At 47.5% G+C, this 27,091-nt stretch overlaps 1 protein-coding gene across 9 annotated transcripts in view; it reads left to right on the plus strand.

Annotated features, from left to right (window-relative positions):
* The first annotated feature begins 216 nt into the window (after positions 1-216).
* The window catches only part of RBM25 (RNA binding motif protein 25), a 285,496-nt gene continuing 258,621 nt past the window's right edge, over positions 217-27,091 (plus strand). For 5 of the 9 annotated variants that reach the window (XR_004540227.1, XR_004540229.1, XR_004540228.1 and 2 more), the window contains exons 1-2: positions 217-418; positions 6,564-6,684. Coding sequence is in view for 6 of the 9 variants with exons in the window: in XM_033953497.1 (XP_033809388.1) it covers positions 6,579-6,684 (106 nt within the window). In the remaining 3 variants the exon portion in view is untranslated. The remainder of the gene's footprint in view (positions 419-6,563; positions 6,685-27,091) is intronic. The other 4 variants (XM_033953489.1, XM_033953490.1, XM_033953491.1 and 1 more) reach the window with 3 other exon arrangements.

The following is a 27,091-nucleotide window of genomic DNA, read 5'->3' on the forward strand; positions in this document are numbered from 1 at the left end:
AGGTACAGAAAAATATACATCTGAAACAAGGCAGTTTAAGCCATGCGGGAACAACTCCTCCCCCGCCCGCCATCAATAACACTTCATATGTTTATAGACTTGAAGCCTGCTACGTAAGTGAAGAAACCTACACATTACCAACCACAGAGATGTAAGAGAAAGTCAATCCGTTTGTTTCACTCTAGTCCCTCCACTCTATGATCACCCGTCACCTCCCATCGCCTCACTTTCCTTTTTGTCGTGGTGTACGGGGTCGCCGGACTCACGTTACGTCACGTGATCTCCGCAGCAGTTCGGCCTAGGCGACGAAGAGCGTGTTCTGCCTCCTGCGTTGGAGAAGCTGGTGGTGAGGCGCTTCACAGACGATCTTTCGCTGTAAATAAAACGCGCAAAAAGGGCCCTTATCTGCCGAGGACTGGTAAGTAATGATTGCAAGCCATGTGGAGTAGTCGGGTGAGGAATTGCAATTTCAGACACATTAATCACTTTCCGGTAGCGTCGCGTGCGTGGTACGGTTTTTTCGGTACGCAGAGATGATTGCGAAGAAAGGCCTGTAGAGGAGTCGGACCGTGTCCGTGAATATTTTGTGTTGGTATTGTGTTTAGTTTTCTTCTGAAGGTCTTGATGTGTGTCTCTAAGTGATTTCCTAGGTGACGAAGCCGGATGCTATGCGTCTTGGTAGTAATTCAAGCTAATGGAGAAGCAGGGCAGAGCCGTCTGATTTAGGGAAAATATAAGATATGTACGTCAGTGACTAGAAAATATGTTGAAGAATCATCAGCAGTTAAGGTCCATAAGTAGTTACTTTATATTGGGTTTGTTTCGTATGTGTTTATTTTTTTGCATATTGTTTTTATTGGTGTCGGGCGTTGAGGCCTAGTCGCGTACTCTGTTTTTCTTTGCCGCGTCAGGGTCAAGCCCATCGCGGGTTTGTATTTTATTTTATCTAATGTTTATTTTATTTTTTTAGCGTCTATCTGGAATGGTAGTTGAAGTTCCCGTGTGTAAGATGTGGTAACTTTTGTTTTCAGGATCCTTTTACTATTTTTTTTTAATTTTATACACGAAATGTGTTATTATTTAAGTGATGAGCTGTTTGCTTTTCACTGAAAAATAATCGGAAGGACACATTTTGAAACCACTATTGACAAGTTTAATGTAACAGATGTAATTAAATTTAGAACACCCCTTTTTAAGTTTAAAAAAAAAAAAAAAAACCCAACCTTGAAAGCAATCTGCATACAGGTAGAGATTAAATGCTTTGTTGTTTTTTTTAATAGGATAGTCATGATTTCCCAAATCCAAAAAAGCAAAACAGGATGCTAGGGATTGTTAGGAAAGGGATGGTTGAATTCTAATCGCTTTATCTACAAAAAGGTATAGTGGAATTAGAAATGGTTCAAAGAGTGACCAAAATGATAAAGGGAATGAATGGCTAAAGAGGTTAGGGCTATTCATCTTGGAAAAGAGATTGCTGAGGGGAGATATGATTGAGGTCTACATAATCTGAGCCGGTTGATCAATAAATGTCATCAATTAAAAAGTTTTTTTTTGTTAGAGTGAAAATAAGTCTTAGATCTTTCTGGAATCTTGATAGTAGTTTGGAGTAATAAACCTTTTTTGCCTCATGTTTTGCTAGTTTGTAGTCATCAAGGAGTTTTTATTTGTACTCAGTGCTTTGCGTTTTGCACCAAGTTATTTTTGCTTTTCTGACTTCCCTTTTCTTTGCCCTCAGGGCTTCTGTGAACCAAGGAAAAGATAATGAGCCATAAGTTCGTTTCCTTGACTTTTGCTAAACTCTCCTAAAATGATTTGACACCAGTGTGCCAATATGAAGGTTTTCCCCCCCTCTAGGGAGCTGCCAGTAGGTTCTGTCTTTCCTTAGTTTAGAGATACTGAGGGAGAAAGATTCAAGGTGGACTGACTTTGGGTCAAATGCAGATTCTCTGCCTCGCAAGGAAACAATCGATCCCTACAAACAAACTTAGATATTGAGACCCTCTCTACCTTCTTCTACGAGAAAATATGCAAGATAGGTGCAACTTTATACTCGGAGGCCAAATCTCAGAAGGCTTACAGCATAACAATGTTCACAAGTTGGAAAACCTAGGCCACTTCGAGCCTGTTTACTGTGATGACTTAATTTACTTTTAAAAATGTATATTCTACACATCCTACAACCAAGGATCTTCAATGAACATAAAGAAAGAGGTCAGTCACACCCCTCAGGGCCACAACCATAAAGCTGCATTATCATTTTAAGAACAAATTCCCCCCCTCACTGCAACAGGCTAACATTCCTTACCATAAACCAGATACCATACAAAAACTCACCAGTCAGCCCTCAATCAAACTACACACACAACACTCCATTCTAACTAGTCATCCCCCAGGCAAGCACAGGAAAAGAAAGACATGTTTGGAGAATCAGACCAGAACCACATGGCTGGTTGGGACAATCCCCTTGCTCACTGTTTGAAAGGTTTTCCACAAAGAGACATAAGTTAACTTTTCGATGCGGGAAGAGAAGTGAAAAGTCTTTCTCAATGCAGCAGTTTCATGCATTTTCATGCATTTTCTGCAGCCATTGAGGGAAAGAGGCCGCTGCATCTGAGACCCAATGCTTTAATAGAACCTTTTTTATTAATAGCAATGCTAAGTATATGAAGGCCCTATATGGCAATAAAAACCCTAGTCGTATAAGCTCCCAGAAGTGCGTGGAAGTCACCGTGATGACATCATACACACGTGTGACATCACGCTGACATCCACGCATGCACAGAGGCCCTCTAGACAGGCCCTGAAATGCTAGTAGGGCGTGCCAGCAGGGAATTCGCAAATATCAACTGGGTACCCCCAACCACAGACTCTCAAATTCCACCCTAGACCCACCTAAGCTCTTCCCCAGATCCCACCCCCTTTACTAATTGTAATGTAATTTTTTTCCATTCATTTTTCATATACACACAATATATACAGCAGATATAAATTCTCAAAACTGACACATTTCAATCAGTATATATAAAATCACCTTTGGTGTCTGGTGATGTTATTTTTCTGTGCTGTTAACTATGTTTCCAGGAACTTCTTATGCAGAAACCAGAATGGAATTGTCCAGATCAGAATGATGTGCACTAAAAAAGTGTCCTCCAATTTATCTGATAATATAAAAAAACTTTATTTCTCCAATGTCACAGTGATGCATACAACAACTCAATGACTCGACATGTACATGTTTCGGCCAATAGGCTTGCCTCAGGAGTCTTCAATTACTGAGAATGGCATTTGCTGAATCCTAGCTAGACTGCAGTTAAAATTGCAGTATGCTAACCTTTTCTTCCACATTGCAGTGTGGAAGAAGAGGCTAACACAGGGAATTACTATTGGTTAGAGAGAAGCAGGAACACAGCTTTCTCCTTTCACTGCAATGTGGAGAGGAGAAAGCTGTGTTCCTGCTTCTCTCTAACCAATAGTAATTCCCTTTGCTAGCTAGCCTCTTCTTCCATGTCCTGCTTCGCGGTCTCTGACATAGAAGTTTGTGCAAATTTTAAACATTAACAGCAGCGAGTTGGGAAGCAAGGCAGTCTGAACTAAGGGATCGCATAGCACCTGAAGACTGGAAGGTGGCCAACATGACGCTGATTATTTAAAAGTTTTCCAGAGGTGATCCGGGAAATTATAGACTGCCGGCTGATCCCAAATCATTTATTTCAAGTTTCCTCCCATTTTAACAGCAGTCTAGCTAGGATTCAGCAAATGCCATTCTCAGTAATTCAAGACTCCTGAGGCAGACCTATTGGCCGAAACACATACACTTCCCCCTCCCCATTCGTGGTTTCCCCACTCGCGATTTCACATAATCATGTTTTTTTTGTTTGTTTGTTTTTTTTGGGGGGGAAACCCCCCCCCCCCCCCATATTTTTGCCTTCCCTCCGGCATCCTGGCCTTACCTGGTGGTCTAGCGGGCTTTCGGGGCAGGAGTGATCTTCCTGCCCAGTGCAGATCGCCAATAGGAAATGGCTGCCGTGAGCTCCCATAGTCTCTTGAGACTACAACGGGAATTCCCTACAGCCATTTCCTATTGGCGATCTACACGGGGCAGGAGTGTAGGAAGATTGCTCCTGCCCCGAATGCCCGCTAGACCACCAGGTAAAGGCCTGGATGCCGGGGGGAGGCAGGGGTGGGTCAGAGCTGGATATTCGCGGTATTTCCCTATTTGCGGTCCGGCTCTGCCCCTATCCCCCGTGAATAATGAGGGATATGTGTACATGTCGAGTCATTGAGTCGTTGTATGCATCATTGTGACATTGGAGAAATAACGTTTTTTTATATTATCAGATGAATTGGAGGACATTTTTTTAGTGCACATCATTCTGATCTGGACAATTCCATTCTGGTTTCTGCATATTAGGTTTTGTGGTTTTGTTTTTTTCCCCTGTTTTTTCCTCCAGAGCCTTCTTATCCATTGACTGTTTTTCTCTCCGTCTTCACTTTCTGCCTTGCATCCAACTTTGGCATTAACTTAACATTTAATATTTCCTATTTTTCTGCTTTCTTCTCAAAATCTACTATCTCTCTCTCCTTCCCTCCCTATTTTCCTGGTCTGACATCTCTCTCCTCCCCCCCCAGTGGTCCGACCTCATCTCTCTCCTTCCTTTCCCCTGTTCCCTGTCTGGCATCTCTCTCATCTCCTTCCCTTAATCTGGCATTTCTTTTTACTACTACTACTATTATTATTTCTATAGCGCTACCAGGCTCCCCTCCTTCCCTTCTATTCTCTGGTCTGATATCTCTCCCTTACTTTAGTCATCTCTCCTCCCCCCCAGTGTAACATTTCTAGTTCCCTTCCTCCTTTCTGCCCCCTGCAATCCATCTCCCTTCCTGCTTTCTGGCCCCCCTCCCAGTCCAACATTTTTCCTTCCTTTCCACTAGTCCAACATTTCTTTCTCTTCCTCCTGCATGCTTCTCCGGTTCTCCTTTCATCACCTAACCAATATCTTTCTCTCTTCCCCCCCTCCATGAGTCCAACTTTTCACTCTCTGCCCTCTCCCCCTTCCTCCGAGTGTGACATTTCTCCTTCCCTCCTTTTGTCCTCCTCATCCATCTCCCCCTCTCCATGAGTCCAACACTTTCTGCCTTCTGCACGCTTTCTCTCTCTGTCCTTGCCTCTTACCTTGAGAGGCGTCCCTCATCCCTTCCAAAATCCAACATGCTCTCTCCCCACGCATCATCTCACACACCCCTCCAAATGTGTAGCACCTTTCCTTTCTCTCCTCTTTTGCCAGGCCAGCAGTACCTCTTCTCTCTTCCCTTTCCCTCCCCCATGTCCATCAGTACCCCTTCTCCATTCCCCTGTCCAGCAATACCTCTCCTTTCTCTAGCCTAGTGGCAGCTCACTGTGTGCTTTTAACTTCACCTCAAGGCTGCCACTAGCATTAGTTTAGATGCAGTTCATCAGGCAGCCTTGGGGCCTTTGCCCGCCTCGCATCATTGAAGCGGGCCGGCCTAGCAAAGGCCCAGAGGCTGCCTGATGGAACCATGTCTAAACTAATGCTAGCGGCAGTTGTATGGCGAAGTTAAAAGCACACTGAGCTGCTTCTGTTGGTTCAGGGGTGGGGAGAGAAGACGAGGAAGGCAGGAATCCCAGCATACACGACGGTAGCAGGAAGTTTGGATACACTTTCAAGTTTTCAAGCAGCCACTGTGTAGCGCAGGCCTGCTCCAGGGCATGCTTGCTCATTTACGCGGCAGCTGTCTGAAGATTTAAAATTAAAACACCAGGAAGTGGGTGGGCGGACATTAAAAGTGCACTCTGGCGCGGGCTACAGTGAGAGCTGAATTGGGCCGTATGTTGTGCAGGGCTGGCTTGCATGTAGACCCTACTCCTAGGTGTACTTAAATTGGAGAGGGAATTATTAGAGATTGCATTTTAAGGAGAGTTCAAGTTCCTATGCTAACTTTTTTTTTTTTACTATATGGCAACATTGCTTAGAAGTTTTATAAGCGATATTATCAAATTTGAAATAAACCTGAACAATACGTACTGAGCGTCTTATCAGCCCCAGTTCTGTCTAAGAAACTGAGAGTTGCACATAGTATATCTTCTGATTGGTAGACTTAAAATCCTTCTCTGAATAGTTGATGGACATTTTGATGAGCATAAAAAAAGACTGCGAGACTGCAACAGGAACTGTTGGCAGGCATTTTTGATTGCGGCTGTCACTGGGACGGAGTGTAGGAAGATCACTCCTGCCTCACTTCATTACTAGATCACCATGTCGGGGTGGAGGGAGAGTTGGCTGGTACAAGATGCAGGAAAGATCACTCCTGTCCTCACTGCTGGACCACCAGGGCTTCAGGCAAGCCCATGGGTATAAACCGAGACCCCCATTTTTGGGCTATTTGAAGGGAAGACTTTACAGGGTAGTTAAAATGTTTGCTGTGCAGTTGGATTTAAATGTAAAATTTGCTTCGTATTTATGTATAAATGTATTTTATTATTTAAGTGTTCAGCATATAAAAACAGTTTGTGATGCTGACAGTTTTTTATATTGTTCTAATAGGTTGTTGCTTAAAGAATGTCTTTCCCACCTCACTTGAATCGGCCTCCTATGGGAATCCCAGCTCTTCCGCCTGGGCTTCCACCTCCACAGTTTCCTGGTTTCCCTCCTCCTGTACCTCATGGTAAGTTAAGTACCTGCCCTTAAAGAATATTATATGTGACAAAGAACACTTTCCTCTATGAGTAATAATATGAATTTGCAAATTAGAGCTTTACATATGATAGGAAAAGCTCAGAGACATAGTTAAGCTCTGGAACTCATTGCCAGAAGTTGTGGTAAGAGCAGATAGCATAGCTGGTTTTTAGAAAGGTTTGAACAATTTCCAGGAGGAAAAGTCCATAGTCTGTTATTAAGACATGGGGGAAGCCTCTGCTTGCCTTGGATTGGTAGCATGGAATATTGCTACTTCTTGGGTTTTGACCAGGTACTAGTGACCTGGATTGGCCACCGTGAGAATGGGCTACTGGACTTGATGGACCATTCGTCTGACCGAGTAAGGCTATTTTTCTATCTGGTTCAGGGATTAGGTTTGCAGCAAGTGTGACTAGGTGGCTCAGAGGGAATGGGCAAGCAGAGAAAACCCAGAGTTAGAAAAACATTCCAACCAGGGAAATGAAGAAAACTCAGTCATAACTATTCCTTGAAAGGTGTCTTTATGTGAATTGTTTTGAAGTCTGTAAATGAGTCCCTGAAAGTCCCCCACTTTCACATGGAAACAGTCCGCTCCATCATAACTCTGATAGCTCCAAGAGAATTCTTTGCCTCTTTGGATTTGATGGAGGTGTATCGTCACATCTCCATCTTTCCAGCTCACAGTCCTGAGATTTCATATGATTCAGTGCCACTTCCAGTTTGTAGCGTTCCTCTTTGATTGGCCATGGATCCATGCACCTTTACCAAGGTGATGGTGGTTGTAGCGGCTTACCTTCGCCAGATGAGGGTCCAGGTGCATCCTTACCTGGACATTTGGGTGATCAAAGTCCCCTTTCTGGCGGATTGCGAGCTCACGGTCCAGCAGGTGGTGAGCCTCTTACAAGACCTAGACTGGATAGTCAACATTTGGAAAAGTCATCTTCAGCTGACTCAGTGTTTAGAGCACAGTTCTTCAACCACCGGTCTGCAAAAAAAATCTTGCCGGTCCGTGGAGGATTCGGGTCTCTGCTTCAACAAAAGGTGCCGGCGTCAGCTGACATGCAACTTCCTGTTGCCATCGCTATGCCGGGACTCCTGCCTTCCACCACCGGATTCCTGCCGCGTGCGTCTCCTGCTCCTGCCTTTGTCTCTACACCCCCAGACCAGCAGCGGCAGCTCTGTGTGCTTTAAACTTCGGCACACAGCCTAAGCAGTATTTTAGTCGCGGTTTCATGAGACAGCCTCGGGGCCTTTGCTAGGCCAGTCCACTTCGATGATGCGATGTGGGCTGGCCTATCAAAGGCCCCGAGGCTGCCTCATGAAACCGCGGCTAAAATACTGCTTAGGAGCAGCTGTGTGCCGAAGTTAAAAGCACACAGAGCTGTCGCTAGCCTACATAGAGGAAACATTTGCTAGAGAGGGAAGGGAGAATGAGTACTCCTGGACAAGGGAGGGGAAAGGGGTACTGCTGACAGGGGAGAAGGGAAAGGGAAGGGACGAGAATTACTGTTGGATAAGGGGAGGAGGAAAGGGAGAAGGGATACTCCTGGACAAGGGAGGGGAAGGGAATACTGCTGACAGGGGAGAAGGGGAAGGGAAGAGAGTTACTGTTAGATAAGGGGAGGAAGAAAGGGAGAAGGTACTGCTGGACAAGGGAGGAGGAAAATTGGAAGGAAACAGCTGGCAGGGAGATTAGAGGAGGGGAAGGAGTCAGGATAGAATGGAGAGATCAAATGAGGGAAAGGGGAGAGACAGAGGAATGACAAAATAGAGAGAGATTGATGCTGGAAAGGGGGGTCAGATGAGAAATAAGGAAAGAGGGGCAAAGATGCTAGATCTGGTGTAGGAGAGAGGGGCATAGAAAGAGCGCAGATACCATATGGGAGGGGGAGAGGGCAGACACTGGATGGAAGGAGCAGATGCTGGATTGAAGAGACAGAGGGCAGAGATGGAAGAGAGTAAAAGATGATGAAAGCAGAAACCAGAGATGACAAAAGGTAGAAAAAAAAATTTATTTCTATCTTGTGATTAGAATATATCAGATTTAAAATATGTATCCTGCTAGAGCTGATGTTAGACATAACTGGGGAGTGCTTCTTTAGCTTCCAGCTGGCTTAGGGCTCTCTCTGACCAGGAGGTAGTTGCCCTAGTTGCAATCCCCCTAACACCATTCCTGCCATGTGTGACTGCGGTATTCTGTTAGCATATTTGTGTAGCATTCTGTAATAATTTGGCTTATTCAGTTTTCTTGATAGTAGAGGGGATATATGTGAAGGGGAAGGGAGATGGGGGTTTTGTTGATCCTTGCCCTGTATTATTTATATTTATGGTCAAATATATTTTATTGAGCAATCAAGAAAACAACAGAGTAGCACAAGAAGTACAAAACCAGCTCAAAAGTTTGAAATATCCCCCAAAAGATCCTCCCCCCCAAACCCCAACCAAAACACCCCCCCCCATTCCCACCCCTGGGTCCTCCTTCCAAACACAAAAGAACAAAGAATCAAAATGGCGAGTTATACATGAAAGGAACAAAAGGATAAGCACAAACAAAACTCAGTTAAGTATCCGGCTGCGAGCCAGAGGGGTCAAAGTAGTCCAGAAAGGTTCCCAAGTAGTCTGGAAAAGATGGCCCTGGCGAGATGACAAATCGGTCACATCCCGTCGCTCCCACATCAAGAGAGAAATCATGCGACTCCTCCAAAGGGAATAGTCTGGAGTCTCAGCTTCAAGCCATTTCAGCAGGATGCATTTCAAAGCAATCAGAATAGACCACTTGAGGAAAGCTGCAACTCCCTTGGAGCGTGGAAAGTAGTGAGGAATAGTCCCAAACAAAATCAAAGGGGAACCGCGAATAGTGACATTCCAAAGATTCTCCACGAAAGCAAATATAGCAGTCCAAAAAAGTTGTACCTGAGGACAAGTCCAAAACATGTGGCCCAAGCTGGCCTCCGGAGCCTGACAGCGAAGACAAGCTGCATGGAGACGGAAGTGAGCCAAATATGCCCTTTTAGGAGAAACATACAACCGAAAAATCAATTTAAAATGTTGCTCCCAAAAGGTAGTGTATTTACGAAAAGCAGGCAGTCGACGGACAGCCTGAAGGAGGACATCAGAAGGTAAATCAACAGCAAGATCACCTGACCAAGCATCTCGCAACCGGGAGTGGTCAAACAAAGGGCATTCATCCTTCAAGTGGCGATGATGAAACTTGAGGGGGACCGTTTGTTGAGAACCAAGGGTAAAGGCCGTAGACAAAGTCTCATGACAGGTGGCCTGCAAGGAGCTAGAAGGTAAGGAAGAGATGTAATGATGGATTTGCATATAAGCAAAATAGTCAGAAACAGGGAGATCAAATTCTGCTTGCAACTGAGCAAAAGATTTAGGGGTGCCTTCATCAGTAACCAAGTGAAATAGATATTGAATGCCCCTTGTTTCCCACCGAGCAAAACTCGGCCCATCAATCCCAGGTAAGAAAGAACCATTAAAACGAATAGGCAAGAAAGGAGAGACAGAAGGAGAAAGAGTGTGAAATTTACAGACCCAACGCCACACCTTCCGCAAGGGTTGATGTAAGGCTTTCATAGAAAGAGACTCAGGTTCAAGAGAAGGGATAGAATGAAGATAGGCACTAAAATGAGTAGAAGAAAAGCAGGAAAGTTCCAGAGATGAGTTAGTAAACGCTGAAGTACCCCTAAAGAGGTCATTAATATGCCTCATTCCACAACCAATCGTCAAATATCGGAGATTCAATAAGCCCAAGCCACCTCTGTACCAGGGAGTCGTCGCCCGCTTATAAGGCAAACGAGGTCTCTTACCGGCCCAAAGAAATTTCTGTCCAGTCGTTCCAATCGGCGCTCGTCACGAAATGTCAAATAAAGAGGAAGGACCTGAAAAACATAAAGCCAACAGGGGACCAGAAGCATGTTATACAGGTGTACTCTACCCAAGAGTGAGAAAGGAAGAGTCTCCCAAAGGTGCAACCTATTCTGTAATGCCTGAAACAACGGGGTTACATTCAGCCGATATAAGCTAGATAAGTCTAGCGGAATATTAACCCCCAAGTACCGCAAAACAGAATCAGCCCAACGAAGAAGGAAAACACCTCTCCACGATGTTCGTAAATCTATTATTTATATTTATAAAATGACAATTGTACAGAATGTTTCTTTTTATACTTTAATAAAATATGTTCAATATAAAATCATAACTATTTGAGGCTTGTGCGGATGGGATCAGATGGTTGAAGAGACCGAGCTCATGGGGACAGGGCGGCAATGGGGTTTTTAAAAATTTCACTCTTATTAGTTTGTTGGTCCACGAAATAATTATTTTATTTCCGCCGGTCCTTAGGTGTAAAAAGGTTGAAGAACACTGGTTTAGAGTATCTGGAAGTCCTCTTCAACATGGCAAAGAGATGCATTTTTCTCTCCAAGCCATGCAAACAGATGCTCGGGACAAAGATCCTTGTGATCTTCCTGGCAGTATCTGCAGGTGCTGGGCTTGATAGTGGCCTCCTTGGAAGTGGTGCCCTAGGCAAGAGCTCATATGCGTCCTCTCCAGCACTCCCTTCTGTCCAGATGGTCCCTGCAACATCACTCCCTGCAGTTGTGGCTCCCCTGGATGGCGGAGACAAAGTGCAACCTGCGTTTTTGCCTCTAAGGGGAGAACTTGGCAAAGGGCATGCCACTCTGAATCGATGCATAGGTGACCCTCATGACTGGCATCAGCCTCAGTTTCTGGGGGCCCCCCTGCTCCTTTAAGAATTATAATCTTATTTTATGTAAATTACTGTAATAGACAATACAGTCAAACCTCAGTTTGCGAGTGTTTTGCAAGATGAGCAAATCGTGTCTCGCAAACTGAGCATTGACTCGATTTGTGAGGCCCCCCCCCCGAGAACTGGCATCGCCCCTCTGCCCGTGAATACCCTCCCTTAGAACCGGCATGGGCCCCCCCCCCCCCCGCTCGTGAACACCCCCCGTGCGAACTGGTATCCCCCGCACACAAGCCCTTACCCCGATCTGGCACTCAACACCAATCTCAGAGAGAGCGGGAGCCAAAAGGCCTTGAGCATGCACAGATACTCAAGGCTCAGGCCAGGCAAGAGGCAGGATCTTCAGGCACCAGCACGTCCTGTGGGTTGGTGCTGTGTGCTGGTGCCAGATCAAGGTAAAGGCTTGTGTTTTTGGGCAGGTGGGGGGATGCTGGTTCACAGGGGGGGCCATGCCGGTTCTTGGGGGGGGGGGGGTGGAAGCCCGCCAGTGGCTTTGGGTGTGGGGGGTGAGGTGGAGCAGCACCGGGGCCTCGGGGGTGGGGGTTGAGGTGGAGCAGTGCTAGTGGCCTCAGGGGTGGGGGTTGAGGTGGAGCAGTGCTAGTGGCCTCAGGGGGGGAAACAAATCAAGTGAATTTCCCTTACTTCCTATGGGGAAACTCGCTTTGATATATGAGCATTTTGTTTTACGAGCTTCTGGAGTGAATTATGCTCGTAAACCAAGGTTCTACTGTTTATATCTTGTAAAACTTTTCTTTAAGCCTCTTACTATGCATGAAATGTATAAAAAATGCCTTACATGGAAGGAAAAAATGTGCCTTCACCTTTTCCTCCTATTTGCGTGGCATGGTGAAGGACCTTCCTCAATATCGAGACTCCTTACCGGACTCCCAAAGAGCAGGATTTGATAAGTTTATGTCCAACCTGTCTCAATTGCGGTTGTACCTATTTCATGCGGTGTACGACGCATTTGAGCTGGTTTCGAGGGTGTCGGCCTTCGCAGTGGCCATGCGCCGCCTGGCCTGGCTTCGCACCCTCGATATGGACCCAAACCTGCAGGAACGTCTTGCAGATTTGCCTTGTGTGGGGTCCGAGTTATTTGACGAGTCCTTAGATGCGGCGACCAAGCGGTTGTCGGAGCAGGAGCGCTCGTTAGCATCCCTGGTCCGCCCCAAACCTAGACCCCCGCCGCAGAAACCTTTCCGTCCTCCGCCGCGTCGATATCCTCAGAAGTCGACTCCGGCTTTTTCAAGGCCACCTCCGAGGCGTCCGTCTCAGCGAGGCAGAGGGGGACAAACCCAAGCTCCAGCGCAGGGTCCTTCTAAACCCGCGCCTTCCTTTTTACGGGCTGAGCGGACGGGGCGGGTTCCCCTCCGCGAAATCTCAGGAACCCCTTCCTATCGGGGGGCGTCTTCGGTTCTTCCGGATGGCATGGACCGAGATAACCTCAGACGCTTGGGTGCTCCGGACCGTCTCCGAGGGCTACTCGCTCAACTTTGTGTCCTCGCCACCGGACCATCCCCCAACTCTAGCCTCTTGCAACCGATCGCAGCTGCCGACCCTTCTGGCCGAGGCCAGGGCCCTATTGGTGCTTCGGGCGGTCGAACCGGTCCCCAAGGACCAGCGGGGTACGGGGTTTTACTCCCGTTACTTTTTGGTCCCAAAAAAGACCGGGGACCTGCGCCCCATACTGGACCTCAGGAAGCTCAACAAATTCCTGGTCCGGGAGAAGTTTCGAATGTTATCTCTCCCGGTTTTATATCCTCTCTTGGAGGAAGGGGACTGGATGTGCTCCCTCGACTTGAAGGAAGCATACACCCATGTTCCGGTGCATCCCGCCTTCCGAAGATTTTTACGATTCCAGGTGGGGGATCTGCACCTCCAGTACAGGGTCCTACCCTTCGGCCTGGCCGCGTCCCCACGAGTCTTCACGAAGTGCATGGTGGTGGTTGCGGCAGCCCTGAGGTCTCGTGGGCTTCATGTGTTCCCTTACCTGGACGATTGGCTCATCAAAGCCCCGACCAGGGAGGGGGTTATCTCAGCGACCCGACAGTCTATTGCCTTCCTGCAGAGCCTCGGGTTCGAGATAAACTTTCCAAAATCACAGTTGTGCCCGGCTCAGTCTCTTCCATTTATAGGCGCGGTGCTGGACACGGTGCGCCTGCGCTCCTATCTCCCGCCCCAGCGGTTGGAAGCCTTGGTGCGGATGGGCCGTCAGGTCTCTCAACTGTCGGTGGTGTCGGCCCAGCGCATGATGATGCTGCTCGGTCATATGGCATCGACGGTCCACGTCACTCCGTTTGCAAGGCTGCACTTGAGGATTCCTCAGTGGACCCTCGCTTCCCAGTGGCGTCAAGAGTACGATCCGGTGTCTCGCCTCGTTGCGGTGACTCCGCTTTTGCGGAAATCGCTGCGTTGGTGGACAGACTCTTCAAATCTGTCCAAGGGTTTACTGTTTCTCACCCCTCCTTTTCGCAAGGTTCTGACCACAGACTCCTCGGAGTACGCGTGGGGAGCCCACCTCAACGGTCTTCGCACGCAGGGCCTGTGGTCAGCCGAGGACCGTCGGTGTCACATCAACGTGCTAGAACTTCGGGCCATCTTTCTAGCACTTCGAGCATTCGTTCACATATTGCAGAATCAGGTTGTCCTCGTCCGCACGGACAATCAAGTGGCGATGTACTATGTGAACAAGCAGGGTGGCACGGGTTCTTGGCCCCTCTGCTCGGAGGCTCTTCGCCTTTGGGAGTGGGCGGTCTCCCGGAACATCTTCCTTCGGGCGGTCTACATCCAGGGAGAACTGAACTGTCTGGCGGACAAACTCAGTCGACTTCTGCAACCGCACGAGTGGACTCTACACTCCGGAGTTCTGCGCGAGGTTTTCGCTCGCTGGGGAACGCCGCAGGTGGATCTGTTTGCCTCTCCGGAGACCCGCAAACTGCCCCTGTATTGTTCTCGGATGTACTCCCGGGACCGTCTGGAGGCCGATGCCTTTCTTCTCGATTGGGAAGGGAGGTTCCTGTATGCGTTCCCTCCCTTTCCCCTGATCATGCGAACGTTAGTACTAGAGAATGACACGGTGACGGTTTACCCGCGGCCACCGCATTTAAGCCGCGGGTCACCGCCGAAAACGGGGAAGAAAACTAGCAGTCGCTGCGGTGACGGGGACAAGGCCATCAACCGACCGCGGAAACGGTGAACAGGTTTGTCCCCGCGGGCCAATGTACCCCCTTCTAGGAACCGCTATTTACTGCCCGACGCCCGATTCACCCCCCCAGCAGGACCGCTCGCACCCCCACCCCGAACGACCGCTCGCACGCGCTCCCACCCGCACCCGCGATCGGAGCAAGAGGGAGCCCAAGCCCTCTTGCCCGGCCGACTCCCCGACGTCCGATACATCCCCCCCCCGGCAGGACCACTCGCACCCCCACCCCGAAGGACCGCCGACTTCCCGACAATATCGGGCCAGAAGGGAGCCCAACCCCTCCTGGCCACGGCGACCCCCTAACCCCACCCCGCACTACATTACGGGCAGGAGGGATCCCAGGCCTTCCTGCCCTCGACGCAAACCCCCCTCCCCCCCAACGACCGCCCCCCCAGCCGACCCGCGACCCCCCTGGTGACCCCCACGACCCCCCCACCCCCCCACCCCCCTTCCCCGTACCTTTGGTAGTTGGCCGGACAGACGGGAGCCAAACCCGCCTGTCCGGCAGGCAGCCAACGAAGGAATGAGGTCGGATTGGCCCATCCATCCTAAAGCTCCGCCTACTGGTGGGGCCTAAGGCGCGTGGGCCAATCAGAATAGGTCCTGGAGCCTTAGGTCCCACCTGGGGGCGCGGCCTGAGGCACATGGGCCCAACCCGACCATGTGCCTTAGGCCGCGCCCCCAGGTGGGACCTAAGGCTCCAGGGCCTATTCTGATTGGCCCACGCGCCTTAGGCCCCACCAGTAGGCGGAGCTTTAGGATGGATGGGCCAATCCGGCCTCATTCCTTCGTTGGCTGCCTGCCGGACAGGCGGGTTTGGCTCCCGTCTGTCCGGCCAACTACCAAAGGTACGGGGAAGGGGGGTGGGGGGGTCGTGGGGGTCGCCAGGGGGGTCGCGGGTCGGCTGGGGGGGGCGGTCGTTGGGGGGAGGGGGGTTTGCGTCGAGGGCAGGAGGGCTGCAGTGCAGAACATAAGCCTTTCATTAAGACAATCCTGGTTCGCTTTTCCAAGTTAAAACAATTAGAAAAATATTTCTGGAGTGCTGTAATAAATTAAAATTAATAGTGCTCAGAACCCCCAAGGTAACTTCAGGCATCATTTTGAAGCTGGGGGGGGGCGGTCGTTGGGGGGAGGGGGGTTTGCGTCGAGGGCAGGAGGGCCTGGGATCCCTCCTGCCCGTAATGTAGTGCGGGGTGGGGTTAGGGGGTCGCCGTGGCCAGGAGGATTTGGGCTCCCTCCTGGCCCGATATTGTTGGGGAGTCGGCGGTCCTTCGGGGGGAGGGATGTATCGGACGTCGGGGGGGGGGACATCAGGCTTTCAGGATGGGGACAGACCTTCAAGGGGGGACAGTGCAGGGAAGTCAGGGAATTTATATTAATTAATTTTTTCTCTGCGTGTTTTGTTTTTGTATAGTTATTAACTAATATTTAACTAAGTTTTAAAGTTTTAAAGAATGTTTCCTTTATACGTAAATAAAGAAAAGTGAATGGGATTGCAGTGGCGGTGACGGGGCGGTGAATGGGGTGGCAGTGGCGGTGACGGGGCGGTGAAGAGGATGGTGGGACGGGGCGGTGACGGGGATGGTGAGACGGGGACGGGGCGGTGACGGGGATGGTGAGACGGGGACGGGGCGGTGACGGGGACCAATTTTTTCACCGTGTCATTCTCTAGTTAGTACATCTCAAATCGTCCGCTGCCACGATGATTCTCATTGCACCTCGGTGGCCGCGTCAGCACTGGTTCTCCCTGCTGCTTCAGCTCAGTGCCAGGGAGCCTCTTCTTCTGCCTGTGTTTCCTTCTCTGCTGTCTCAGAGTCAAGGATCCATGTTACATCCCAATCTTCAGTCATTACACCTGACAGCTTGGTTTCTTGCTCCCTAACTTCGCCTGGTCTGTCTCAATCGGTGAGGGAGGTGTTGGAAGCCTCACGCAAGATCTCGACGAGGCTTTGTTATTCGCAGAAATGGACCAGGTTTTCCACCTGGTGTTCGTCTTTTCACCTGGATCCGGTGTTGGTTCCGGTGTCCTCGGTCTTGGACTATTTATTTCATCTGTCGCACTCTGGCCTGAAAACCACTTTGGTGCGTGTTCATCTTAGTGCTATTTCTGCTTTCCATCAACATCTGGATGGGCGTCCCCTGTCGCTCCATCCTTTGGTGACGCGCTTCATGAAAGGGTTACTCAGGGTTTGTCCCCCTCTTAAGCCTCCTTCAGTCGTGTGGGATTTGAATGTGGTTTTAGCTCAACTGATGAAACCCCCTTTTGAGCCACTCAACAAGTCTCTCTTGAAATTTCTGACTTGGAAGGTGATGTTTCTGATTGCCCTCACCTCCGCTAGGCGGATTGGGGAGTTGCAAGCCTTGGTTGCGGACCCTCCTTTCACTGTCTTTCATCATGACAAGGTGGTTCTCCGTACCCATCCTAAGTTTTTACCTAAAGTTGTTTCTGATTTCCACCTCAATCAGTCCATTGTCCTTCCTGTGTTCTTTCTGAAGCCCCACTCCCATCCTGGCGAGACGGCGCTTCACACGCTTGACTGTAAGAGGGCGTTGGCATATTACCTTCAACGCACCAGGTCTCATAGGAAGGTTCCTCAATTGTTTTTGTCCTTCGATCCTAATCGATTAGGGAATCCTGTTTCCAAGCGCACTCTGTCTAACTGGTTAGCTGCTTGCATTTCTTTTTGCTACGCTCAGGCCGGACTTCCGCCCCCGGGTCGAGTCACGGGGCATAAGGTCCGAGCGATGGCAGCTTCAGTGGCTTTCCTCCGATCCACTCCTATGGAGGAAATATGTAAAGCTGCCACTTGGTCTTCGGTTCATACGTTCACCTCTCATTACTGTCTGGACACTTTATCCAGGAGTGACGGCCGGTTTGGCCAGTCGGTGTTGCGTAATCTGTTTTCCTGAATTGCCATCCTCCCACCTGCCCTTTTTTGGTTGGCTTGGAGGTCACCCACATGTGAGAATATCATGCCTGCTTGTCCTGGGATAAAGCACAGTTACTTACCGTAACAGGTGTTATCCAGGGACAGCAGGCATATATTCTCACAACCCGCCCGCCTCCCCGGGGATGGCTTCTCTGCTAGTTATGGAACTGAGGACCACGAGGTGGGATGCGCCCTCTAGTGGGCGAGAAGGCATGCACATGCGTGGTGCAGTGTGCAAACTTGAAACTTCTAGCAAGTTTGCTTGAAAAGCTGTCCGCGCTGGGGCTCCGTAGATGACGTCACCCACATGTGAGAATATATGCCTGCTGTCCCTGGATAACACCTGTTACGGTAAGTAACTGTGCTTTTTGCTCACGTTGCATGGAGTTCGTACTGTTTTCATGGTTCCAGTATACTCCTCTTTACATTGCGAAACTTGATTTTTCCTAGGAGAATTTTTTTCTTCTTACAGATCCTACAGTTCTATTCCTGCCATTCCCTGACCTTCTGCACTTCATTCTGAGGGGATCTTGATTTCTTTTTTGACACAAGTGTATTGCCGAGGGCTTAGTTTTAAATTCCCTTCAGCTTCAAGTGCCATTCTTAGCTTGTTACAAGGGCTAGGTATATTGCTCTTCACTTCCTTCTCAGCTTCATGTAGTTCAGTTCCTAAACGGAGTACGGTATATTCGAATACCTCTTAGAAAGCCCGGTCCGGAGTACAGTCTTAAGGTACTTCTTCGCAGTTTACCGAAGGCTTCATTTCATCCTTGTCTTTTGATACTCTAAAGGGCTGTGCCATTGAACACGGGGTTTCTTGTGGCCATGGCTTCAGCTCGGCAGTTTTCTGAGTTGCAGGCTTTGTTTGGCAGGGATTCCTATTTCTGATTTACAAAATCTGGGGTGTCAGTTCATACGGTCCATAATTTCTTTCTAAGGAGGTGGCATCCTTTCTTTTATGTCACTCTCACTTTTCCTTCATCCTGGTAGGAGAAATGGGGAGACGTGCTTTTATTCACTGCATTTTTTGAAAGTGTGTAGCGTTCTCAGCGAGCTAGGTTTCTAATGATTTTTAGTTGCTTAGATCACCTTTTTATATTCTTCACGAGACGCCTCAAACGTATGGCGGCATCCAAAGCCTCCATCGCTCGATGGGTCCAGGAGGACTTTCTTTACGCTTGCTTGATGTCAGGGAAGCGGTTGGCGAAAGAACTTCATGACCATTCTGCCAGAGCGATGGCTACTTCTTGGACTCAGTCCAGAGGTTTTTTCCTTGGAGGAGTTTTGTCTCGCAGCTACTTGGTCTTCCGAGAGTGCTTGCTCTCAGCATTACTGGTTGGATGTGGGGGGCGCATGTGGTAGATGCGTTTAGTGCTTTGGTTGTTGCAGAGGCGGTGTTTGCTTCCCACCCAGATTGAGGATTGCTTTGCTACATCCCATTGGTCTCTGGATTCATCTGCTGCTGTTGCTAGGGAAGGAAAAATTATGTTCTTACCTGTTAATTTTCTTTCCCTTAGACGCAGCAGATGAATCCAGAGCCCCACCCTTTCTGGATATTGTCGGTTTTTTCTTTTCCAACTTTCGAAGTTTGTTATTATTGAGGGTTGTATTCTGTATTATTGCCTTTTGAGATTTGTTATGGGAAAGAAGTTTTTTACCTGCTATGCCTATTGATGGTTATGGATGCTTGAGCAAGGAGCTATACTGGAGATATAGGAGGAGTGCCAGCCAATAGGACCACCTGTTAATCAGTTTCTCTATCTCAGACTGCTGGTAGATGTGTGCTATCCCCATTGGTCTCTGGATTCATCTGCTGCGTCTAAGGGAAAGAAAATTAACAGGTAAGAACATAATTTTTCCATCCCGTTCCTGTGAGTTTTGTCGCTGTTCTTGTCCCTGCTCCATTCCTGTAAGCTCTGCCTTAACTGCACAGGCCTCAAACACTTGATTTTAAAGTGTTTGAGATGAGGACAGAGCTTGCAGGAATGGGGCAGGAAAAAAACTCACCGGAATAGGAAAAAATTTGTCCCCATGTCATCATTTACTTCTAGGCACTCACACCATTGTCATATCTGGCGTTCCTCTTCTCGTTGTCATTTATCCCTACACAGATCTAGAACAGGGGTAGGCAATTCCGGTCCTCAAGAGCCACAGGCAGGTCAGGTTTTCAGGATATCCACAATGAATATATATGAGATGAATTTGCCTGTACTGCCTCCTTGATATGCTAATCTATCTCATGCATATTTATTGTGGATAACCTGCCTGTGGCTCTCAAGGACCAGAATTGCCTACCCCTGATCTGAAAGATCCTCATTGCTTCCACGTGGCATTTATTTATTTATTCATTTTTCTATACCGTTTCCCAGGAGAGCTCAGACTGGTTTTACATGAATTTATTCAGGTACTCAAGCATTTTTCCTTGTCTGTCCCACCAGGCTCACAGTCTATCTAATGTACCTTGGGCAATGGGAGGGATTAAGTGATTTGCCCAGGGTCACAAGGAGCAGCAGAAAATCACCTCCAGAAAGTCTGTCATTTACAAAATTGACATCGGGTGAAGAAGGCTGCTCGGCCCAGCACTTCTGCGTCCTCTTTACCGCATCGGGAAGCAGGGAGAGCAGAAATCGGTGGCAGTGGCTTGGGGGAGGGCAGGGAGAAAGAAAGACAAAGAAAGAAAGGGGGCAGGCAGGGAGACACAAAGAAAGGGAGGGCAGAGAGATAGAAAGAAAGGGGGGACAGAAAAAAAGAAAGAAGGGGTATGGAGAGAGACAGAGACAAAGAGAGGTGGTATGGAGAGAGAGAGAGAGACAGACAAAAAAAGGGGGTATGGAGAGAGAGAGAAAGGGGCATGGAGAGAGAAAGAAAGAAAGGGGGCATGGAGAGAGAGAGAGAAAGGGGGCATGGAGAGAGACATAAAGAAAGAAGGGGGCAAGGAGAGAGGAAGAAAAAGTTGGGGGAATGAATGAGGTCTAGAGGAGAGGAAGCATACAGGAGGCTGAAAGAAGGAAGAAATATTGGATGCACAGTCAGAAGAAAGTGCAACCAGAGACTCATGAAATCACTAGACAATAAAGGTAGGAAATATGATTTTATTTTCAATTTAGTTATCAAAATGTGTTTGTTTTGAGAATTTATATCTGCTGTCTATATTTTGCACTATGGCCTCCTTTTACTAAACCGCAATAGCAGTTTTTAGAGCAGGGAGCCTTTGAACATCGAGAGCAGCGCAGGGCATTCAGTACAGCTCGCTGTGCTAAAAACCGCTATCGCGGTTTAGTAAAAAGGGAGGGGGTATATTTGTCTATTTTTGTATAGTTGTTACTGAGGTGACATTGCATAAAGTCATCTGCCTTGACCTCTTTGAAAAAACCCCGGAATATAAATAATGAACATTTTCTCTGCGTACAGTGTGCTTTGAGTTATTTTAAATTTTATTGTTGGTAGATCATTTTGACTTGGTCATTTTAAAAGTAGCTCGCAAGCCCAAAAAGTGTGGGCACCCCTGCTCTAGAACTTAAGCTGACACTCCTCCAGGACAAGAGGGAGGAACTTTGGACAAGTTTGGGCGTCGTTTACTTCAAAATTCCATGCTTAGAACAGCCACATCCTAAGCTATAGTTTTTACATGACCTATTTGAAATCCTTGATTTAGCAATTGTCTCAATATAAGAAATATATCCCTGATGCACAACTTACCAATTTCTAGCACATTACGACCAATATATTGCAGACCAGGAAGTTTATGAGTAAGTCAGTTTTCGATGCCTTTGATGTAACATATAGAGCAGCGTATTGTAAACTGTATGCCACAGCACAGTAGTGTGCTAAGAAGATATTTCATAAGAACATAAAAATTGCCGCTGCTGGGTCAGACCAGTGGTCCATCGTGCCTAGCAGTCCGCTCACGCGGCGGCCCTTAGGTCAAAGACCAGTGCCCTAACTGAAATTAGCCTTACTTGCGTACGTTCCGGTTCATCAGGAACTTGTCTAACTTTGTCTTGAATCCCTGGAGGGTATTTTCCCCTTTATCAGCGCCTCTCCCATCTTTCCCAGTACTGAGGTCAGACTCATCGGTCTGTAGTTTCCAGGATCGCCCCTCAAACCTTTCTTGAAGATCGGCGTAACATTCACCACCTTCCAGTCTTCTGGAGTCCTTCCCGATTTGATCAACAGATTGGCTATTAGTAGAAGCAGTTCAGCTATAGCCCTTGATTACCCTCGGATGTATGCCATCTGGTCCTGGGGATTTATAATTTTTAAGCTTATTAATCTGCCTGCATACCTGTTTTAGACTGACCGTCAACCCTGTCAGTTTTCCGTCTTCATTTCCAGCATATAGCCTGTCGGCTTCCGATATGTTGTGTATATCCTCTTCGGTAAATATAGACGCAAAAAATGTATTCAGTTTGTCGGCGATGGCTTTGTTCTCTGTTAGCACTCCTTTTAATCCATGGTCATTCAACAGCCCCACCGCTTCCTTCGCAGGTCGTTTCCCTTTAATATTTTGAAAGAATGTTTTGAAGTTTTTCGCCTCCTTGCCTATTTTTTCCTCGTCTCTTTTGGCCCCTCTTACCGCCTTATGGCACCTGCTTTGATGTTGTTTGTGCTTTTTCCAGTTTTTGTCCGTTTTTGACCTTTTCCATTCCTTACACAAAGTCTTCTTGTCTCTGATCGCTTCCTTAACCACTACAGTGAGCCACACCAATTCCTTGTTCTTTTTCCTCTTGGATCCCTTGTTGATACGCGGTATATATAGATTTTGCACCTTGGTGACTGTGTCCTTAAAAAGGGACCATGCTTGCTCTAGCATTTTTACAGTGCTTATCCTCTTCTTAATCTTCTTCCCCACCATGAGTCTCATCCATTCGTAATTCCCTTTTTGGAAGTTCAGTGCCGTGGCCGTTGTTTTGGATCGATGTTTTGCCCCTGTGTCCAGGTTGAAGCGGATCATATTGTGATCACTGGTTCCCAGCTTCCCTTCTACTTCTACACCTTGCGCCGATCCTCGTTGTCCATTTAGAATTAAGTCCAGAATTGCATTTCTTCTCGTATTTTCCTTGACAAGTTGTTCCCAAAAGCAATCGCCTACAGCATCCAAGAACTTGGTCTCCCTACCGCAGCCGGAGGTGCCTAGGTTCCAGTCTATCCCCGGATAATTGAAGTCACCCACGATAACTGCGTTGCCTCCCTTGCAGTTGCGTTTAATCTCGTCCATCATTTCTCCATCAATTTCTTTGGACTTCCCTGGGGGTCGGTAGTAGATGCCGATCAGATGTACCACCAGAGATTCAAGAATAGATGATATGTATGCAAGTCTGTCACTGTAGCACTTCTCTTCTCTGCCCCTAGTGTGCCTCTGTAAATGTTTGCCAGCACGAGAGCTCAGGACTGCATCTGGAGGGCCTATAAGCATGTGCAAATGTCACCATGATGATACACATGTGCGACGTCATCACATCGATGTCTACACATACTCGGAAGCCCTCTTGATGCAGTTGTGCGCTCAGGGAAAATGAGACGAGGTTCATGTGGGGATGGTGTTAAAGTGAGGCGGGGCTTGGGTGGATAAGGGCAGCGCCACGTGTCTTTTGTGTGTGTGTGTCAATCACTAAAAACATTTGCTCTGTTAGTGTACTGGAGCTAAAGAAAAGTTTGTGAGACACTGCTCTAGAGCACTATTCTTCAACCGCCAGTGCCGGTCCGCAGAAAATTCCTGCCGGTCCGTGCAGGGTCAACAAGATCGGATTGGGGCCGTTGGCAGCGTCTGGTCAGCAACAGCAATGAGCGGTATTGGTGGCTCCCCCCCCCCCCCCCCCGACGCAATTCAAGATCGGCAATGGGCCTCCTCCCCCAGGTATCAACAGCACTTCAGATCGGCAACGCGGTGCTTAGTCCAAAGCTTCCCTCTGACTCAGCTTCCTGTTTCTGCCCAGGCAGTTCGAGTCACAGGGAAGCTTTGGACTGAGCACCGCATTGACGATCTGTACTGTTGATGGTGGGGGGAGAAGGAGGCCCGTTGCCGATCTTGAGTGTCATCGCGGGGGGGGGGGGGGGGCGTTGCCAATCTTGTTGCCAAAATTGGAAAGAAAGGTGAGAGGAAGGGAGAGAGATGGGCCTGTGGTGGATGGAGAGATTGAGAGAAGGGGGCAGATGATGGAAATGGGGGGAAAAGGAGAGACAGGGCAGATGATGGAAGTGGGGAGAGAGAAGAAGGCAGATGATGGAAGTGGGGAGAAGGGAGAGCAAACGCTGAATGAAGTGGAGAAAGAACACATACTGGATGGAAGGAGAGATAAAGAAAAAGGACATATGCTGGATGGGGGAAGAAGATAGAGTTAGTGAGATAGTGAAGGGGTGAAGGAAAATAATAATAATAACAGCAGCTTATATACCTCAATACCGTGAAGTTCTATGCGGTTTACAAAAGATTAAGCAAAGGTACAAATTGACTGACTTCAAGAGGGGAAGAAGAAAGAGAAGTAATTAGACAGGAAATTCATTGTTGAGGAGAAAAGTGATCAAAAGGACAGTAGGTCGCTATTGAGAAAAGGGTGGCATGCTGTGGGTAGACATAGTGAAAAGAGGGAAACTGAGGACTGCATAGTAAGAATTTAATTTAGACGGAGGCAGAAAATAAAGAAGGAAGACCAGAGAAGAAAAGGAAAGAGGAGAGAGAGATGCTAGAGAACGGGGAAGGAGACAAAGATATCAGATCTGAGCGGAGGAAATGAGAAGAGAGAGATATGCTAAAAACCACGGGGGGGGGGGGGGAGATGAAAGGAGAAAGATGCCAGACCATGAGGGAACAGAGGGAAGATGATGGATACCAGACCAAAGGAGGGGGTGGGTCTAGAGGGAGATGGCAGGGGGAGACAGACAGTTTCTGGAAGGGGCTGATGCTGGAAGGAAAAGAGTGAAAAGAAGATAAAAGCAGAAACCAGAGACAACAAAAGGTAGAAAAAAATCATTTTATTTCTATTTTGTCATTAGAATATATCAGATTTGAAATATATATCCTGCTAGAGACATAACTGGGGACTGCAAAGCCCAGGCAGTGCTTCTTTAGCTTCCAGCTGGCTTAGGGCTCTCTCCTAACACTATTCCTGTCATGTGTGACAGCAATATTCTGTTAGCATGATTTTTCTGTGTAGCATTCTGTAATAATTTGGCTTGTTCAGTTTTCTTGATAGTAGAGGGGATATATATGAATGGGAGAGGAGACAGGGGTTTTGTTGGTCCTTGCTCTGTATATTTGTATTTATAAAATGACAATTGTACAGAATATTGTTTCTTTTTATACTTTAATAAAATACGTTCAATATAAAATCATAACTGAGGCTTTTGCGGATGGGATCAGATGGTTTTCGGGGACCGAGCTCGCGGAAACGTGGCGGATATGTGCTTTTTAAATTTCAGTTTGTCGGTTCACAAAATAATTATTTTATTTCTGCCGGTCCACGGGTGTGAAAAGTTTGAAAAACACTGCTCTAGAGCACTGGGTCTTTCCATAGCGATGAAGAGACAGGCTTGGTTGTGGGTTTCAGATCTAGATCAAAATGTACAGGACCAGTTGGCCAACATTCCATCTTTGGGAGATGAGCTTTTGGAGAAAAAAATTAGGGAGGCCTTGCAAAATATCATTAGGCATGAGCAGTCTGTGTTAACATTGAGCTTTGGTGGCTTTGGAAGCAGACAACCTCCCAGGCATTAATTCAATCCCAGACACACTTCTTCTTCCTTCTATTCCAGAAGGAGATACATATTGTCTGCCACTACATCTAGAACATCTACACAGAGACATCCAAGGCAGCAGAAGTCTCAAAAGACCCAGCTTCAACCACAACAGAAAACTCAGCAATCCTTTTGACCTGCTTCTAGAGAGCTTAGCCAGCATCTTGCAGTCTCTACCCTACATTGTTCTGATCGGGGAACATCTCATCCATTTCCATCAACATTGGGCCCTCATTACATCAGACAGTTGGGTCTTACAAATTGTGAGGCAGCGCTGTATTCTTCATCTGCGAAGCATACACCCAAACAATCCTCCAAGAGTCTTCTTTTAATTCCCAGCAGACCAGTCTCCATCAAGATCTCTCGGCCCTATCGACCCAGTACCCCTTCTGCAGAGAGGCCATGGGTTCTACTCCAAATACTTCTTCATACCGAAAAAGAAAGGAGGTCTATGTGATTCTGGATTTCCATACCCTTAATAAATACTTAGTGAAGGAAAAATTCTGGATGGTCTGAGAACAAGATTCTTGGAGAAGATCAACTGGTTCTCCTCTCTCAAGCTCAAAGAAGCCGACATGCATATTCTAATCCTTTTAGCCCACAGAAAGTATCTTCAATTTCGGATAGGAACACATCACTTCCAATACAAGTTGCTGCCATTTGGCCTAGCATCAGCACTCAGAGTATTCAGAAAATGTTTTGTTCTAGTAGCTGCAATACTCCATTTTAAGGTTTTCATGTATTCCCTTATCTCAATGACTGGTTGATCAAGGCGTTGCCACCTCATGCTGCTCAGTTAGCCTTCAACTCAACCATACGTCTCCTGGAACTTCTAAGGTTTGCAGTCAATTGCCAGAAGACCCATCTTCAAACAGAATCGAGAATTCATTGGGGCTCTATGGGACACACTCAGGCTTGTGCTCACCTCCTTCAACAGAGGCTAGACCAGGGGTGGGCAACTCCGGTCCTCGAGGGCTGGAATCCAGTCGGGTTTTCAGGATTTCCCCAATTAATATGCGTTGAAAGCAGTGCATGCAAATAGATCTCATGCATATTCATTGAGGAAATCCTGAAAACCCGACTGGATTCCAGCCCTCGAGGACCGGAGTTGCCCACCCCTGGGCTAGACACTATTTCATCTCTGCAAACATGTGCCTACTTTCCAAACCATCACTGCAAGACAAATGATGCAGCTTTTAGAATACATGACTTCAACAGTTCATGTAACTCAGAGAGTGGACTTTTGCCTCTCAGTGGTCTCAAGCCATAGATCGACTATCCCGGAAACTTAGGGTCACCTCCCTGCTATGTTAGTCCCTTCATTGGTGGTTGATACCAACAAATCTGTCCACTATTTTATATTCCTTGACATCAAAAGATACTAACAGAAGCCTCCATGTTAGGATGAGGAGCCCATCTAGACGACCTTCACACTCAGGGCACTTGGAATGTTCAAGAAAAATCTTTACATATCAAGCTTCTAGAGCAGAGGTGCCCACGCTTTTTTTTTTGGCTTGTGAGCTACTTTTAAAATGACCAAGTCAAAATGATCTACAAACAATAAAATTTTAAAAAACACAAAGCACATAGTATGCAGAGAAAATGTTAATTATCATTTGTATTCAGGGTTGTTTTTTTTTTCAGTGGTCAAGGCAGATGACTTTAAAATATGCAATGTCACCTTAGTAACAATTATACAAAAATAGACAAGTATACCCTTTTACTAAACCGCAATAGAGGTTTTTAGCGCAGG

This window comes from Geotrypetes seraphini, chromosome 7 (genome assembly GCF_902459505.1).
Source record: "Geotrypetes seraphini chromosome 7, aGeoSer1.1, whole genome shotgun sequence".
In the NCBI taxonomy this organism is placed as follows: Eukaryota; Metazoa; Chordata; class Amphibia; order Gymnophiona; family Dermophiidae; genus Geotrypetes; species Geotrypetes seraphini.